Genomic DNA, 18,016 nt, shown 5'->3' on the forward strand with positions numbered 1-18,016 from the left:
GACGTTCACTGTGGGGTGAACATGGGGAGATGTTCACTGTGGGGGGGACGTGGGGAGACGCAATCATTGGATATCACAGTAAATCGATCTTCATGCCACCAGGTCGGTGTTGCTCCCCCACCCTAAGGGGGCCTTGGACCAACATGTCAGAAAGGGAACGGAAATCAGAATTTAAATGCTTGTGGCGGATGGAGCATAAAGTATATGTTAAAATTATGCCCTCTTGTACTAGCCATTTCCACCCTGGGAGAAAGGCGCTGGCAGTCCACCCTATCGACGCCTCGTATCATCTTGTACACCTCTGTCTCCTCTCGTTCTCCATCATGTTGTTCAAGGTGTTGCTGAAGGTTGTAGTGTTGGATGAGATGTTTTTACCCACGTCCCCCCTTCTACTTTCATCAGAGAAACCGGCCGAGAGTCTCAGTCATCAGTGTTTCAGTTGTAAAGAATGTATAACGTACAGCCAAACCATTCAGCCCATCCAACCTTGCCTGCCCCTCAACAAGATCACAGCCACAGCTCCAGTCTCTCCACTCAACAACTCCCCGGTCATAACCCCAGTCCCAAATGTACCAAGGTGGCACAACAGCCAGGGTACCAAAGATCCTCCATGAACATATTCTTCCTCATGTCAAAACCACGTCTTCAGTCCCCGGCTTCTGCAGCAACAGGACCCTAGGAGTTTTCCCCACCATCTCCCTGGCCAAATCTCTAGCCTTCCCGAGCCTATGCTTCCCACCTCATGTTACTTGAGTGCCATTGGCAGGAGGAGTTGGAAGTCACCCCCCGTTTATTCCATAGAATCTCATTTTGATGGGACTCTTCACCCAACCCCAAGCTACAAAAACATAATGCAGGTAACCACACCGCTATGACTGATCACAGAGATGTCACCAGACAAGCACAGGGCATTTCAGAGGGCAGGTAGCCATGCTGCCAGGTCTGATCACAGAAATGTCACAATAGTAGAAGACATTCATGGTCAGCCCTGATGTCATTGCAGATCGTTCCGTTACCAGAACTCTTGTTTCAGGAAGGCTAACAATATTATCAGGGATGTCTTCTCCCTTGACCATTCCCTTCTCTCTCTTCAGGAGTTTGAAAGACTGGACAAACAGATTCAAAAGAGCTTTTTCCCCATTGCTGTCGGAGTCCTGAACCAGTCACCTCTCTCACATCCCCTTCCCGTTGGGGCTGCCACGTTCTCAGACTTTCAACTCCATCTCTGCCATCAGAAACAGGTTTATCATCACCACCACACAGAAAATTTTAAACACACCGATACGAGAGATTCCGCAGTTGCTGGAAGTCCAGGCCAACACACACAAAATGCAGGAGGACCTCGGCAGGTCAGGCAGCATCTACGGAGGGGAATAAGCAGTGACGTTTTGGACTGAGACTGATTGAGCCATCTGGTGCTTTGCTGTCTCCAAGGGAGCTCAGTGAGGTTTCGAGCGGAGCAAGCAGCCTCGCGGCCAAGAACTCTGCAGATAGCGCGAGCCCATTTCTCACTAATCTTGCCAATGAAATCATCGAGGTGAGTGGAGGAGCGCTCTCTACCAGCCTCTCACTCGCTGCTGCCAGAGGAAGGTGTCCGCGAGTGACACCCTCTCTCTCCCTCGCTGTTACTGAAATAGGGTGTCTGTGAACAGACGGTCTCTTTCCCTCAGTGATGCTGCAGTCCTCAGTCCTAGGCAAATCTTAATCAACGCAGTTTGTAGATTGGACTCTGTAATTCAAGTTATGATGTTTCACTTTTCTCTGTTGCTATTTTTGTGCGATTTTGATCGTGTGCCTCACAGCACTGGGTTCTACTGACCCGAATAGGCCTAGACTCCTTCATTGACTTTGTGGGTTGGTGTTTTATGTTCCATGTTTCTCAGTTGTTCTTTCCCACCCCTTCCACCCCCTCCATTACACAACTTGTTTCTCTTGTGTGTGGGAAAGGGGTGTTTAACGTTTTTCTTTGAACGGGTTCCATGGTTTTCTTTGTTTCGTGGCTGTCTGTGGAGAAGATGAATCTCAGGGCTGTATACTACATACATACTTTAATAACAAATGTTCTTTGATGATTGAATAACAATAAACTTGATAACCAGAGTGGAAGCCAACTGCCCTCCAATCCCGTGGGGAGGAGCGAGAGAAACAGATTGATCCACCATGGATCCCAACTTACCAGCCCCACCAGGCAGTAGTTGAAGCCCAGCTCCCTGGACATGCTCCAGTTGGCGTGCTCCTCGATCTCCGCAGCATCCGGGAACTTCACAGAGTTGCTGAACCAATTGAATTCCAACTCCAAGCAGGGGGTTTCCTGGAAATGCAGAGACCGGAGAGAAACGGCCATTACAGCAGGAAAGCATCAGCTCCGCAACACTCACACCAGCAACGAGCTCCTACAAAACATCTTGAAAGCACCAAGATCTCCAAAACGAACCTCCCGTTGAAATGTGACACCGTAAGGAGAGAGGGAAAAGATGAAAAAATGAACAGAGAAGCATCAATTTGTTTGCCAGAGGCTGGCGAATCTGTGGAATTTGTTGCCATAGGCAGCTGTACCAAATCATCGGTATAGTTAAGGCAAAGGTTGATAGATTCTTGATTAGTCAGGGCTTGAAGAGAAACAGGAGAAGGCAGGAGATGGGGCTGAGAGGGAAAAGGATCAGCCATGATGAAATGGCAGAGCAGATTTGATGGGCCAAGTGGCCTAATTCTGATCCTATATCTTATGGTCTTATAGTCTAACTGGTCATTATCACATCTACTTAGATACAACAGTTCATAAACACAAGAGATTCCTCAGATGCTGGAAATCTAGAGCAACACCCACAAAATGCTGGAGGAACTCAGCAGGTCAGGCAGCGTCTATGGAGAGGAATAAACAGCTAACGTTTCGGGCTGAGCCTTGATGAAGGCTGCTGAGTCCCTCCAGCATTTGTGTGGCTACTGAGGCACACTGAAAAGTATTTTTGTCTGTTGCCTGTCAGATCATTTCCTACACAAGCACATCGAGCAAAAACAGAATGCAGAATGGAGTGCTGCAGTTAGAGAAAGTGCAGTGCAGGCAGACGAGAAGGTGGAAAGGCCACAATAACATATCCTCACCAGAGGATCAGAGGTGGAGAGGGTCAGCCAGGTTGAATTCCTTGGTGTTATTATTTCAGAGGGACCTGTCCTGGACCCAGCACACAAGTGCAATTACAAAGCACGGCAGCACCTCTACTTCCTTAAGAGTTTGCGGAGATTCAGTATGAAATCTAAAACTTTGACAAACATTTACAGATGTGTGGTGGAGAGTGTATTGACTGGCTGTCATAGCCTGGTGTAGAAACACCAATGCCTTTGAAGAGAAAATCCTGCAAGAAGTAATGGTTATGGCCCAGTCCATCACGGGTAAAACCCTTCCCACCATTGAGCACATCTACATTAAACACTTGCAGAAAAGCATCATCCATCATCAGGGACCCCCACCACCCAGGACACGCTCTTTTCTTGCTTTCCATCGAGAAGAAGGTAAACAGGAGCTTCAGGACTCACACCACCAGATTCTAGAACAGTTATTACCTCTCAACCATCAGGCTCTTGAACCAAAGGGGATAACTTCACTTGCCCCATCACTGAAATGCTCCCACAACTAATAGCCTGACTTTCAAGGTCTCCTCATTTCATATACTCCGTATTTTTTCACTTATTTATTTATTATTTCTTCTTTTTATAACGAAGAAGTTTGTTGTCTTCTGCACCCTGGTTGAACACCCTAGTTGGGCAATCTTTCATTGATTCTGTTATGGTTATTATTCTATAGATTTATTGAGCATGTCCACAAGAAAATAAACCTCAGGGTCGTATATGGTGATATATATGTACTTTCAAAATAAAATTCACTTTGAACTTTGAGACTGTGAGGACAACACCTCGTTTTTAGTGTAGAAAAGGTACTTTCGAGTCTGATAGCAGCAGGTTTGAAACTGGCCCTGAGCCTGGTGGTACGTTAGAATCTTTTGTCCAATGGACGGGGAGGAGAAGAGAGACTCCATGTACTCAACTACCTTTCTAATGAATCACCCCTGCTTTAAAAGTATTCGACAATTCTACACCCGCTGTAACTCTTCTTCAAAGGGCAAGTATTCATGATCATAATAGAAAATCACCCATCTCTCGCTCTTATTGTAAATGGACAATCCAATATTTTTAACAGAGCAATTCCAAGTTGTAGATTCTTCTAGAAGAGCAAACCTTCTCCATACCCACCATGCTGCAACCCCTCAGTACGTCCTCACTCACTCCTAAACTTCCAGGTATCTGTGCAACCCTGCCTCATAACCAGCCCATTCCAGGACAAGAACATTAAAATAGAGGAGAAACAAGGGACAGCAGATGCTACCCCTCTATTTTTACACTATTTTTAAAAAAATGTATTTCTTGTAATATTGTACATTTTATGTCTTGCAGTGTACAGCGGCCGCAAAACAACAAGTTTCATGGCATATTGTACATCAGGGCTAACAAACTTAACTCTGATTCTGAGAGGCAGAGGGACTTAACGTGGACTGGGTTCCCGTTCTGAAGCGACAGTCGGTGGAAATGTGGTGAGGGGCATCAAGAAAAGAACTGAATATGATGCACTCAGTTCCATAAATGCACCCAGTGGCCACTTGCTCGTTAATGCAAGTATCTAATTGGCCAATCATGTGGCAGCAACTCAGTGCACAAAAGCATGCAGACACGGTCAGGAGGTTCAGTTTTGTTCAGACCAAACATCAGAACGGGGAAGAAATGGGATCTAAGTGACTTTGACCACTGAATGATTGCTGGTTCCAGGCGAGGTGCGAGTATCTCAGAAACTGCTGATCTCCTGGGATTTTCATGCACAACGACCCCTCAAGTTTACAAAGAATGGTGTGAGAAATAAAAAGAGTATCCAGTCAGCAGCAGTTCTGTGGGCGAAAATGTCTCGTTAATGAGAGAGGTCAGAGGAGAATGGCCAGACCGGTTCAAGCTGACAGGAAGGTGGCAATGTCTCAACCAAACATGCATTACAACAGTGGTGTGCAGAAGAGCATCTCTGAACTCACAACACGTCAAACTTTGAAGTGGATGGGCTACAGCAGCAGAAGATCACAAACATACACTTAGTGGCTACCTCATGGGGTACTTTGAGACAAATACAGACTATATACTAACAATATTCGCAGGGAAGTCTGGAGTACATGAGGGGGTGGGGAATGGACCCTGGGACAAACGTTGAGCCGCGGCTGCACGCTCACCTTGTTGGGATTGGAGCCTGTCACTCCGATGGGGTTCAGCAGGTCCTCCATTCCGTGGGGTACGGGCCACAGGTTCAGAGCCATCTTGCCAGAAACCAGGTTGTCCATGTAGTCAAAGAGGTTGATGTTACCCCAAGCCAATGGACAGTGCTCCTGTAGAGGGCAAATAAGGAACAGTCATAAAATCCAGGACCAACAGGCTCCGGGACAGCTTCTTCCACCAGCCCATCAGACTGATGAACTCACGCTGATACAATTGTATTTCTATGCTATATTGACTGCCCTGTTGTACAGACTATTTATTACTATAAATTGCATATTGCTCATTTAGACAGAGGCGTGTATGTGAAGGATGTAAGGAATAAAGCCAATTCAGTTCAATCCCACTGTAGGGACGGGAGATGCTGGGTGGGAGAGAAGTTGTGGTTAGGAGTTCTCAGAAGTTACACATTCATACATATTTTACTGAGATTCTCTAAGTGCTCATTATCTTGTATAGGCAAGGGCTGGGCCTCAAGCCACAATGTCACCTGGAGTGATGGGGGGTGCGCCGGAGGTGGTGGTGGGGGGGGGCTGAAGTCGGTGCTGCCAAGCTCTATTGTGGGGTCCGTGGGGTCTGGACTTTATACATGCGTACTTTGTGGCATACAGATTGCCATTTTATATTTTAAGCATGGTTTGTAGTTGAGTAGATGGAGCTCGTCAGGCTGGGAAGGCAGTCCATCTAAGAGAGGGAAAACTCTGATTTCAAACCTCCGCTGCTGCGGCCATACCCACTCATGGGAAAGGCTTTGGAAGTAAACCCTGAGGAAGAAATCCGGAGCCGGGTCCCTAAGGCGGTTTGATGTTGTTTACAGCTTTACTCTGGCAACTCCTGTGATGACAATGGTGCCAAGCTGTATCGGCCTTTGCCCTTCCCTTGGACAACATCAGTGGCGTGGAGAGGGGAGACTCGTAACATGGGGAGCAAGACTTTCCAGGCGCAGATCCGTGGTCTTGCGAGACTAATGGTTGCTATCCACTTTGTGTGTATGTATTTTTACTGATACTCTATATGGGCTTGTTGTTTTGCATGTGCGAGGGGGTGGGGGTTGGTGGGCACTGGGGCCAGTGCGCTCCCCAGGGGTGTGGGGGGGGGGGGGGGGAGATATGGTGTGGCCAGTGCTCACTCAGCAGGAGACGGCTTCTATTGTGGTCGACTGTGGATTGATTCCGGACTTCATTGGGTAATTGTGATACCATTCGTGTGTGCTTTGTGCTGTGTTTTGCACCTTGACCCCGGAGTAATGCTGTTCTGTTTGACTGTCTTCACGGCTGGTTGAATGACAATGCAACTCGAATTGAACTGATTTGAATTGGAACCAATGATAGAAGGACCTCAGGACATCCGAATAGACCAACACGTCACCCTCAGAGGAATTTGGAAAAGACAACCGGGAGGAGCTCGCAAACAATAAAATCATAGACCACTGAAGTAGTTGTGTTCACACTGACCAGCATGCACCCAATTACACTAATCCAATTTTAGTCTTACCCATTCCCAATCAAAGGGTTAGGATCAAGAGTAATTTCTCCCTCTTCCTTTTCCCATTCCCTATCTGACTCCCCTTTTACCCCTTCTCTCCTAACCTGCCTCCTCTTTTCCGTTTCCTGTGGTCCACTCCCTTCTCCTATCTTCCTTTTTCTTCAGCCCTTTGCTTTTACCACTTATCACCTCCCAGCTTCACCGTCCCTCCCCGACCCACCCACCTTCACCCATCACCTGCCAGCCTGTGCACCTTCCCCATCTCCACCACCTCCTTATGCTGGCTTCTTCCCCCTTCCTTTCCAGTCCTGACAAAGGGTCTTGGCCCAAAATGTTGACTGTTTATACATTTCCATGGGTGCTGCCTGACCTGCTGCGTTCCCCCAGTGTCCTGCGTGTGTTACAAAGGGTTAGATTGTTCTTTAGGGTAGGTTTACATTGGAGGCTTTTCAGAGATGTTTGGATAGGGACGTGGATGTGAAGAAGATGGAGGGATATGGACATGGTGTAGGTAGGAGGGATTCGTGTTTGGGTGTTTCTGATTAGCTTATTAGCTGGTTCAGCACAACATTGTGGGCTGAATGGCCTGTTCCTGTGCTGTACTCTCCTAAGTTCGAACTCACTTACACACAGGGCAGGGCTACAGACCAGTTAATCCACTGACCCTGCATATCGTTGCGATGTGGAAGGGAAGTGAAGCACCTGGGAGGGAACCCACGTGGTCACAGGGAGAATGTACAGACTCCACACACACAGCAGTGGAAGGCAGGGTTTAAAACCGTTTCCCTGGTGTGCTGAAGCAGCAGGAAGTCTCTGCCTCTCAATATCATTATGTGCTGTGTCATATGACGTGGGCAATCATGGTCACCGTGATTGTTCTTGGCAGATTTTCTACAGAACTGATTTGCCACTGCCTTCTTCTGGGCAGTGTCTTTACAAGACGGGTGACCCCAGCCATTATCAATACTCTTCAGAGATTGTCTGCCTGGTGTCAGTGGTCACATAACCAGGACTTGTGATCTGCACTGGCTGCTTGTACGACCATCCACCACCTACTCCTTGTGACCCTGATGGGGAGGGGAGCTAAACGGGTGCCACACCTTGCCCAAGGGTGACCTGCAGGCTAGTGGAAGGAAGAAGAGATGCATCTCCACCCCGTCGTGCCTCTAACCCTCTGGAATTTTGAGGACTTTGTGTACAGCATGAAGTAAGAGGGGTGAGACCATCCTGAATATGAAGGACAGGGAGGGGGGCCGAGAGAGGGATGGAAGGGCCGAGAGTGGGATGGGGGGGACAGAGAGTGGGATGGAGGGGGCTGAGTTACAAACCTATGTGCTCGTTCAGCTATGTGTTAAATGCAGGGGTCTTCTCCCTCCACCCTCTCCCTCTCTACTAGCAGGTGAGAGGAAGGTCCTCACTATCATCGAGTGAAGTGAATGTTCCTCAACTCCTCTAGCTTTGGAAAAAAAAGAACAATTCTTGTGGAGCAGACTCGATGGACCAAATGGCCTAATTTTGCTCCTATGTGTAACAGTGTATTACATTTGGTATTCACAATGTGGTGCCTCCAACATCTTCACCTCCTTCCTAAAGGATCTCTCTCAAAAACCCTAAGGGGAGACATTACAACACTACTACACAGGATGCCTAGCTATTGAAGACGGGATAATTATTCATCATATTCATTATTATTATGCACTGTGTCGATCATGGTCTTCCATCTGTCTTTAATCTGAGAAGTTCTAATAAGCTCTTGAAAACTCTTACCTGTCTATCCCTTGATGTAACTCGTTAATATCATGCGCTGTCAACCACGACTTTTCCTTCCACCAGTTTTTCTCATCACTGCAAGATGTTCAAGCTTCTCTTCTCTCTGTACATGTCCCAGAAATTCCATCTGCCCTTTCCTGATTGATGATATCAGCTCTCTTCTTATTCTAGCTTTTCACAACACTTCCTCATCCAACACTTACTCTGTCCTTCCACGATATTTTGAAACACATTTCTGCAGCTTTGAGTCGCCTTCATTTTGCTTTGATACTGTCCAATGTTTGTTTCCTTATGTTAATGTGGAATGAACGTGGCATTGCAACACTCTGAGTTTCGTACCCATAGAATCGTCATTCTTCAGTATCTTGCTGAAACGCTCAAATGTGTGCTTAGCAATCCTAATCTTTCCTCTAACTTCAACATCAGCCCAAAAGTTGTTAGCACAACACTTTACAGTACAGGCGACTCAGGTTCAATTCCTGACGCGGTCTGTAAGGAGTTTGCACATTCTCCCCATGACCGTGTGGGTTTCCTCCAGATGCTCCGGTTTCCTCCCAAATTCCAAAGACGTACAGATTGGTGGGTTAATTGGTCATTGTAAATTGTCCCGTGATTAGGCTGGGGTTACATCAGGGGATGCTGGGTGGCACAACTTGAAGGGTCGGAAGGGCCTGGTCCATGCTGTATCTCAATAATAAAGTAAAACTTTTCTGCCAGTTAGCTTCCATCTACACCCTCGGTTACTGTACTCTGTCAAAGGAAATAGCTCCTCACTGTTTAATGTCACAAGAGCCAGGGGTATCGGCATTCAAACATGGATTCGAAAAGGCTGGCACAGTGTTGCTGCTGCCTCACCGTTCCAGAGACCAGGATTCGATTCCAAGCTTCACCAGTGTCTGTGCGGAGTTTGCACGTTCCCCCGTAACTCTGTGGGTTTCCCTCGGGTGCTCCAGTTTCTAAGCTGTGAGGTTAGATCAACTGATGGCTGTTGCAATGGTACAGGTGGGTGGGACCACGGTCTGGAAGGAGTGTGTATGTTCTCCCCGTGACCGTGTTCATTTCCTCCGGGTGCTCTGATTTCCTCCCACAGTCCAAAGATGTACTGGTTGGTAGGTTAATTGGTCACTCTAAATTGTCCTGTGATTAGGCTAGGGTTAAATCAGGGGTTTGCTGGGCAATGAAGCTCAAACCCTATTCTTCAGTAAATTTTAAAATAGTTGCTGGTCTGCCCTCTCGCTTATAGTGGCAGGAGTGATCTCTCTCTTGCTCTTCCCCTCGTTAGTGAGAGCGAGGGCCTGTTGAGATGCCTTGTGTTGGGATGGACAGTTGTTTTTGATGGTCTACATATCATGGTCTCTGGGGGCTTTCGTATCGCTTGCATGGTGGGTGGTGGGGGGGCTGATGCTCTTTGCTGGAACAAGTGGGGGGGGAGGGTTGATGCTTTATTGCTAATTGTGCATGGGAGAGGGGAGGAGGCTTTGGGGGTTCTAATGATTGCCAATCTCTGCGTTTTCTTTTCTCTGTTCTGTGGATGTCTGTGAAGAGTAAGGATTTCAGGTTGTATACTATATACATTCTCATACATTAAACTGAACTGGTAAACCATTGAAAATTGCAAATGTCTGTGGGTTATTCGGCCGTTGTAAATTGCCCCCCCCCCCCGTGTGATTGGATGAGGGGTAGAACCTGGAGGGGGAGGGAGTTGACAGGAATGTGGGATGAGTGTGGGATTAGTGTGCAGGGTTTTTTAAACTGCCCATCAATCCGCCAACATTTCGGGCAGCAATGAAGGTCCTCCATCTCTGGCAGTGTTCACAGCTTCCTTCACCGTGTCAGTAATTCTGCTGTAATGCGATTCATTAGACAATGCTATCTGCACAGGGTACAGGGCGATCAGCAAGGCCTGCTTTTTTTGCTTATGTAAATAAGATTGAAAGAGTACAGAGAAAGTTTACAAGGAGGTTGCCAGGTCTGGATAATTTAAGTCATTGGAAAGATTGAATAGGTTAGGACAATATTCCTTGGAAAGTAGAAGATTGAGAAAAGATCTGATAGAGGTGTACAAAACTATGAGGGATATAAACAGGATAAATGAAAGCAGGCCTTTTCCACTGAGGTTGGGTGGGACTACAACTAAAGGTCATGGGTTAAAGGTGAAAGGTAAAAGGTTTATGAGGAGAAACGTCTTCAGTCAGAGGGTGGTGAGAGTGTGGAACGAGCTGCCAGCGCAAGTGATGCATGTGAGCTTGATTTCCATGTTTAGGAGAAGTTTGGATAGGTACATGGATGATAGGGGTATGGAGGGCTGTGCGCCCAGTGCAGGTCCATGGGATGGGCAGTTTAAATGGTTTGGAATGGACTAAATGGGCCGATAGGCCTTTTTTGGTGCTATACTTTCCTATGACTCTAAATTAGCATTGAAGACAAGTTTTCTGTAGCATACAACTTTCTATAAATGCATGTTTTCTTACAAACATAATGTGCCATAGCTGAACTAACGCTAAATTGCACGTGGAACCAACACGCCACAATAAATTCTTTATGTAGTGGATTCTGGCTGACGTTAGTGTACAATGAAGAACCTGGTTCTGGACTTGGGCTTTATCAAGCTCATCAAAGGCGCTCAGTTTCAAAAGTGTCCCCACCCAAAGCCTAGTGGCCTGCACTGTAAACTCCCACCTCTTTGGCTCCCTTCCTCCCCTTGACGGAGCAAATGGACAGGCAGAGTCGGGCGGCTCGGGGGATGTCGATGAGGTAGATGTCGTAGGAAAGCCACTCGTTCCACCTGCAAAGACAACATCAAAAGCAAGCATTCAACGGAAGGTCCAGAATTCAAGGCAAAGCGACAGAAAGGAACAAAAGTGGACATGGGAGAACCACCTCCCTCCTTTGTTAACAAAAGGCTCAGCAGAGTATGTACTTCTTGTGACAACTGGTAGGATTCTGTCTTCCCCAGAACATACTGGTGAAATTCTACACAGTCATCATAGAGAGCATCCTCACATCAGCCATTACGGTCTGGTTTGGTACAGCATCCTCTCATAATGTACAAAAACGACGGTGAGGTGTCAGGTCAGCAGTGAAGGTCAATGGGTGCAGTCTGCCATCTTTGTGGAACTTGTGTACCCAAGACAAGGAAACAGGCAGGGCACTCCCCACCCAGCAAGCTTCGGGAAAGCACTATAAAAACAAAAACTTCACGCCATCTTAAAACCACCTTCCCCCAGACAGTTAATCTGATCAACTATTCTAGTTAGCCCTCCTCTTCCCTCTGTCTGTAACCTCAGTCAGTGCACTGTAAACACTTTAAACCAGTTTATAATGCTGTTTACATTGTAAATTCATGCTGGTATTTATGTACTTATGCACATTTTATTCCATGTCTGCACTTTAATCTCTGGAGTATTTATATTTTATATAATTCTTTATTATTATAATTGTTTTATTGGTGTATGTTGAACCAAAACACCACAATAAATTCCTTATATAGTGGATTCTGGTTAACCAGAGCAGACACTAATTTGGGTCAACTCTCAAAGAACATAAACTAACCGAGTAAATAGCCAGGATTCCCTTCATTTATTGGACACTGAGCTGCTTAACTGGGGAAGGAGACTGTTGCTGAACAGTTTCTAAATAGTGTCAGTTGTGTGCACTGGTGTGGCCGTTAAGATACTACACCATGCTTAGAATGAATGGGTTTTAAATAGCGTCAGTCACATGGGCTTATGTTCAAAAAGCAGTGAACTTTGTCACTGATAGTTGGCGAGAAATAAGCATTAAGACAATTCAGAATTGTTTCGCTCACTGCAGTTTTAAGAATTCAGGCCTGGAGATGCCAGAAACAGTTGAAATTGAAAATGACATGATTTCACCACTTCAACAAGTTAGGAACTATGAAGAATTTGAAGGTATCAACAATCATCTTTACTGTTACAATGAAAATGAAGCTCTGAGGGATGCAATCATTGAAAGGATTGTATGATTCTGTTATGGTTACTGTTCTATAGATTTATTGAGAATGCAGACAAAAGTGAATCTCGGTTGTATATTGGATATGTACTTTGATAATACATTTACTTTGAACTTTGCATGAGCTGTCAATCAAAAGAACACAACAGCATACACTGGATGTATTCACAGGTTCAGGGTACAACTCTGAAATCCGTCTTCACCAGATAGCCACGAAACAAAGAAAAGAACGGCAGCACGATCATCAACCCCCAAATCCCTCCTCCTGCATAAAAAAACAAGCAAAAATGGAACAGGAACGTTCACCCCATCCCCCTTCCCCGCACACAAAAACATGAGAAAGATCGGCCAAAAAACACAAAATATAAAAAACTGTAAGACTGAAAAAAGTCTATAGTTCAAGTCCATATCCAAAATGCAGAACACCCACATAACATTCTCCAAACCTTTCCCTCTCTGTAGCAGAGCGATCCTCTAGCGATCAACTCTCTGTAGCAGAGTGATCCCACTAGCAATCAAAAGGCAATCTCCCCTCTCCGGTAGCAGAGTGATCCCACCAGCGATCAAAAGGCAGTCTCCCCTCTCTGTAGCACAGTGATCCCACCAGCGAACAAAAGACAGTCTCCCCTCTCCATAGCAAAGTAATCCCACCAGTAATCAAAAGGCAGTCTCTCCTCTCCGTAGCAGAGTGATCCCACCAGTAATCAAAAGGCAGTCTCCCCTCTCCATAGCAGAGTGATCCCACCAGTAATCAAAAGGCAGTCTCCCCTCTCCGTAGCAGAGCGATCCCACCGGTGATCAAAAGACAGTGTCCCCTCTCTGTAGCAGAGTCATCCCAGCAGCGATCAAAAGGCAGTCTCCCCTCTCCGGTAGCAGAGTGATCCCACCAGTAATCAAAAGACAATCTCCCCTCTCCATAGCAGAGTGATCCCACCAGTAATCAAAAGACAGTCTCCCCTCTCTGTAGCAGAGTGATCCCACCAGTGATCAAAAGACAGTCTCCCCTCTCCATAGCAGAGCGATCCCACCAGCAATCAAAAGACAGTCTCCCCTCTCCATAGCAGAGTGATCCCACCAGCGATCAAAAGACAGTCTCCCCTCTCCGTAGCAGAGCGATCCCACCAGTGATCAAAAGACAGTCTCCCCTCTCCAGTAACACAGTGATCCCACCAGTGATCAAAAGACAGTCTCCCCTCTCCAGTAACAGAGCGATCCCACCAGTGATCAAAAGATAGTCTCCCCTCTCCAGTAACAGAGCGATCCCACCAGTGATCAAAAGACAGTCTCCCCTCTCCAGTAACAGAGTGATCCCACCAGTGATCAAAAGACAGTCTCCCCTCTCCAGTAACAGAGCGATCCCACCAGTGATCAAAAGACAGTCTCCACTCTCCAGTAACACAGTGATCCCACCAGATCAAAAGACAGTCTCCCCTCTCCAGTAACAAAGTGATCCCACCAGTAATCAAAAGACAGTCTCCCCTCTCTGTAGCAGAGCGATCCCACCAGCGATCAAAAGACAGTCTCCCCTCTCTGTAGCAGAGCGATCCCACCAGCGATCAAAAGGCTATTGCTGGCTGTCTGCTTTATGTTTCAATTTCCCTCATTTTAATCCATGAAATGGAGTTGAACATTGGCTCGTGCCCTGCAGCTTGCTTACCACACGCTGCCTCTGTCTCCCAGAGACTGCAGAGTGCTGAAACACCAAAATGCCTCCAAACTGCAAATCACAGGTTCCAACAGAATCACGTTCAAGATGAAAAAAACATAAAAGACGTAAAAGTGAAACACGTGGTCTCACTATCTACCCAGTAGATGCTGACCGAAGGAACACTGTACGCAGGCACCATCTTGACCAGAATTCTCCCGTCAATAACTATTAGGCACTAACACACAGATTTATAGCACTGTGGTAGTATCGGTAGTGTTCTATGTTGTTCTGTTTCATTTAAATACATAATTTGTCTCTCAGTTTAAAAAGTAGTAGCTACCTGGGTCAGCCGCTTCACTGGGCCAAAATGCACTGGTCCAATTTGCCCCAATTATGTGTCACCTGACCGACCGGGGAGGAAGAGGAACTCAAAAAGAAACATGAAAAAGGATGGGGAGGCTAATTCCTGGGGTGAGAAGTTTGTCCCATCTAAAGACAATAGACAGGTTGTGTTTGCATTTTAATGCAATACATTTTAATTCCACATCCCATTCCCATTCTGACATGTCGATCCATGGCCTCCTCCACTGTCAAGATGAAGCCACACTCAGGTTGGAGGAACTGGGTAGCCTCCAACCTGATGGCATGAACATTGATTTCTCTAACTTCCGTTAATGCCCCTCTCCCCTTCTTACCCTATCCCTTATTTCATTATCTCTTTCCTTATCTATCTATCCATCTTTTTATTTACTTATTTATTAATTATTTCCTTTTTTTCTCTCTCTGTCCCTCTCAGAATCACAATAACTGCCTGTTCTCCATCTCCCTCTGGTGCTCCCCTCCCCCTTTCTTTCTCCCGAGGCCTCCTGTCACAAGATCCTTTCCCTTCTCCCACTCTGCATCCCTTTTGCCCATCACCCTTCCAGCTCCTAGCTTCATCTCTCCCCCTCCTGTTTTTTCCTATCATTTCAGATCTCCCCCTCCCCCTTTCATATCTCTTACTATCTCTTCTTTCAGTTAGTCCCAACAAAGGGTCTCAGCCCGAAACGGCGACAGTGTTTCTCCCTATAGATGCTGCCTGGCCTGCTGTGTCCACCAGCATTTTGTGTGTGTTGCTTGAATTTCCAGCATCTGCAGATTTCCTCGTGTTAGTGTTTGTATTCCTTGTACTTTAGAAGAATGAGGGTGATCTTATTGATGGACAGGGGACCTGGTAGAGGATATGTTGAGATGTTTTCACGAGTGGGGGAGTCACAAAGTGACGTGTTCCAAGATGAAATGCTGATCATTTAAGGGTGCGATGTGTCTGAATTTAATCTCTCAGACTGCTGCGAGTCTCTGGAATTCCCTTCATCCTAAGGATGGTGGAGATCGGGCCATTAGAAACAGGGGCATTGAAGACACTCTTAAATAGTCGCAGGAACATGCAGACACCAAAGACCAGATGGACGTAGACCTACAGGGGCAGAGACCAGAGGGACCTGGACGTTGTGTGGGCAGATTAGTTTAGTCAGTCATTTAATTAATTCAATATCTCATTCTCTCACTGCTGCAGTCAGAGACACTGAGGCAGCACAGGAAGAACGGAGCGAGTGGCCACATGGTCCGGGGCAATGAGATGGAGACTGCTTACCGTGGGTTGGAGCAGGGTACTCTCTGGGTGTTGACGTTGTCACATAGCGGCTCTCCTCCGTGATAGATCCCCGTCCGAACATAGATCTGGAAGGGCATCAAGAAAAGTATGCAGGTCGGTAGAGATTCCTACAGGGGCTTGGGGGGAAGGGGCAAAAAAGGTAGACGCACCCCCCTACCTGTCCAACGCTTTAACCAACTCCTCACCTTTCTCCTTGTTCCCAACCCCTCTCCCACTAAACCCCACCCTCCCCCTTCCCCCATGAGTTCCACCCTCTCCCCCGCCTCAACCACTACAGAAATATAAAACTGTGCATTACAGTAAGCATATATACTAAATAAAGTTGAATTAAGTAAGCAGTGCTAAAAGAAAAGTAGTGAGGTGGTGTTCATGGGTTCAATGTCCATTCAGAAATCAGATGGCAGAGGGGAAGAAGCTGTTCCTGAATCGGTGAGTGTGTGTCTTTAGGCTCCTGTACCTCCTTCCTGATGGTAGCAATGAGAACAAATACATACTTCGATAATAAATTTGCTTTGACTTTGATCTGATGCGATGAGCCTGCAAGGCTGCTACGGGTTAAGTTTCTCCCTGCTCCTGTGCACACGTGGACTCGTGACCATAAACTCGACCTTGACTTTGAACTCCAGTGCGGAGGAATGCAAGAGGCTACAGAGAGCGGTGGTGCTCGGCCAGTCCCACCCTGGGTACAGCTCTCCCCACTACTGAGGCCATCTCAAAGAGGCAACCTCTCAGGAGGGTGGGTTTCATCGCCAGGCCACTATCCGGGCCGTGCCTTCTTCTCGATGCTGCAGTCAGACAGGAGGTAGAAGAGTCTGAAGATCCACACTAAAGAAGTTCCTCTCCCACAGCCGTCAGGTACAGGAGCCTGAAAAGCTTTATCCTAAGGTTGAACAATGACTTCTTCACCACTGCCAGTTTCCTGAATCGTTCAGATTCAGATTCAGTTTATTGTCATTTAAAAACCACAAATGCAATGCAGTTAAAAAATGAGACAACCTTCCTCTGGAACGTATCACAAAAGCACACGACAAAACAGGCTACACCAGAAAATCCACATCACGTTTGGCAATCCCCAATCCAGGACCTCCATCTATGCCTTGCTCGCCCCTCTCTCTATTATGGTTCTGCTCTATCGCCTCCTCTCCCACATGCTCCCCCGACCAGTCAATCCCTACTCACCTCAATCCACCCATCACCTACTAGCCCACCCTCTCACCCCAACCAGTATACCAGCAACCTCGGATCTGACTGGCTCTCGACCCAAAACGCTGACTGTCCCCGATTCGCTGCCTGACCCGCTGAGCCACCCCACCCCAGGCTCTCACGCGGCCACAGCGTTACCTTGTCGATGTCGCGGATGTTGACATTGACGTAGGTAGCGCAAAGGATCTTGATCCTCAGCAGGTTGTTGAAGGACCACAGGGACTTGGCGGGCACCTCGCCGTTCATGTACGTGGCCGCGGTGGAGATGCGGCGAGCGTACGAGGGCATCACGAAGGTGTTGGCTGGCAGCTGGCTGTAAAGACTCTCCTTCGACATCAGCATGAGATGTGGCAACCGGCCAATCATAATGCAGCTCCTTATATACTGGCGGGGGGAGTGGGCAGGATAAAAGAGGGGGAGCAGATGCGTTAGCAGCAGGAACGGGCGGCAATATCCCCCATAGGCACTGAAAATTCCGGAAGCACGCAGGGGGTGGGGGTGGAGGGGGAGGGCTGGCAGAGGGAGAGGGAGAGTGAGAGTCAGTTGGCTTTGGGACTGCAGCACTTCAAAGTGGACATTGATGAAGTCAGGATCAGGTTTAATATCACTGACATACATTGTGAAATTTGTTCTCTTTGCAGCAACAGAATACAATACGTAATAATAGAACTTGTATTAAATAGTGCAAAAGTATAAATAAAGTGTTGATATGTCGAATGTTTACTCTTTTCCATAGATGCTGCCTGGCCTGCTGAATTCCTCCAGCATTTTGTGTGTGTTGCTTGAGGTAATGTTTGTTATGTGCCTGGTCATATGATGTGGGTGATTGTGGTCTGTCCATGGCCGTGACTGTTCTTGGCAAATTTTTCTACAGAAGTGGTTTGCCATTGCCTTCTTCTGGACAGTGTCTTTACAAGACGGGTGACCCCAGCCGCTATCAATACTCTTCAGAGATTGTCTGCCTGATGTCAGTGGTCACA

At 47.0% G+C, this 18,016-nt stretch overlaps 1 protein-coding gene across 3 annotated transcripts in view; it reads right to left on the reverse strand.

The window, feature by feature from the left end:
• LOC132396922 (phosphatidylinositol 4,5-bisphosphate 3-kinase catalytic subunit alpha isoform) overlaps positions 1–18,016 on the reverse strand; it is a 139,011-nt gene that overhangs the window by 36,755 nt on the left and 84,240 nt on the right. For all 3 annotated transcript variants that reach the window (XM_059975015.1, XM_059975016.1, XM_059975017.1), the window contains exons 6-10: positions 17,175–17,420; positions 15,813–15,898; positions 11,239–11,344; positions 5,265–5,417; positions 2,177–2,311 (exon numbers count right to left, since the gene is read on the reverse strand). In XM_059975015.1, coding sequence (XP_059830998.1) covers positions 2,177–2,311; positions 5,265–5,417; positions 11,239–11,344; positions 15,813–15,898; positions 17,175–17,420 — 726 coding nt within the window. The remainder of the gene's footprint in view (positions 1–2,176; positions 2,312–5,264; positions 5,418–11,238; positions 11,345–15,812; positions 15,899–17,174; positions 17,421–18,016) is intronic.

The sequence above is a fragment of the Hypanus sabinus genome, chromosome 7 (genome assembly GCF_030144855.1).
Source record: "Hypanus sabinus isolate sHypSab1 chromosome 7, sHypSab1.hap1, whole genome shotgun sequence".
Taxonomy (NCBI): Eukaryota; Metazoa; Chordata; class Chondrichthyes; order Myliobatiformes; family Dasyatidae; genus Hypanus; species Hypanus sabinus.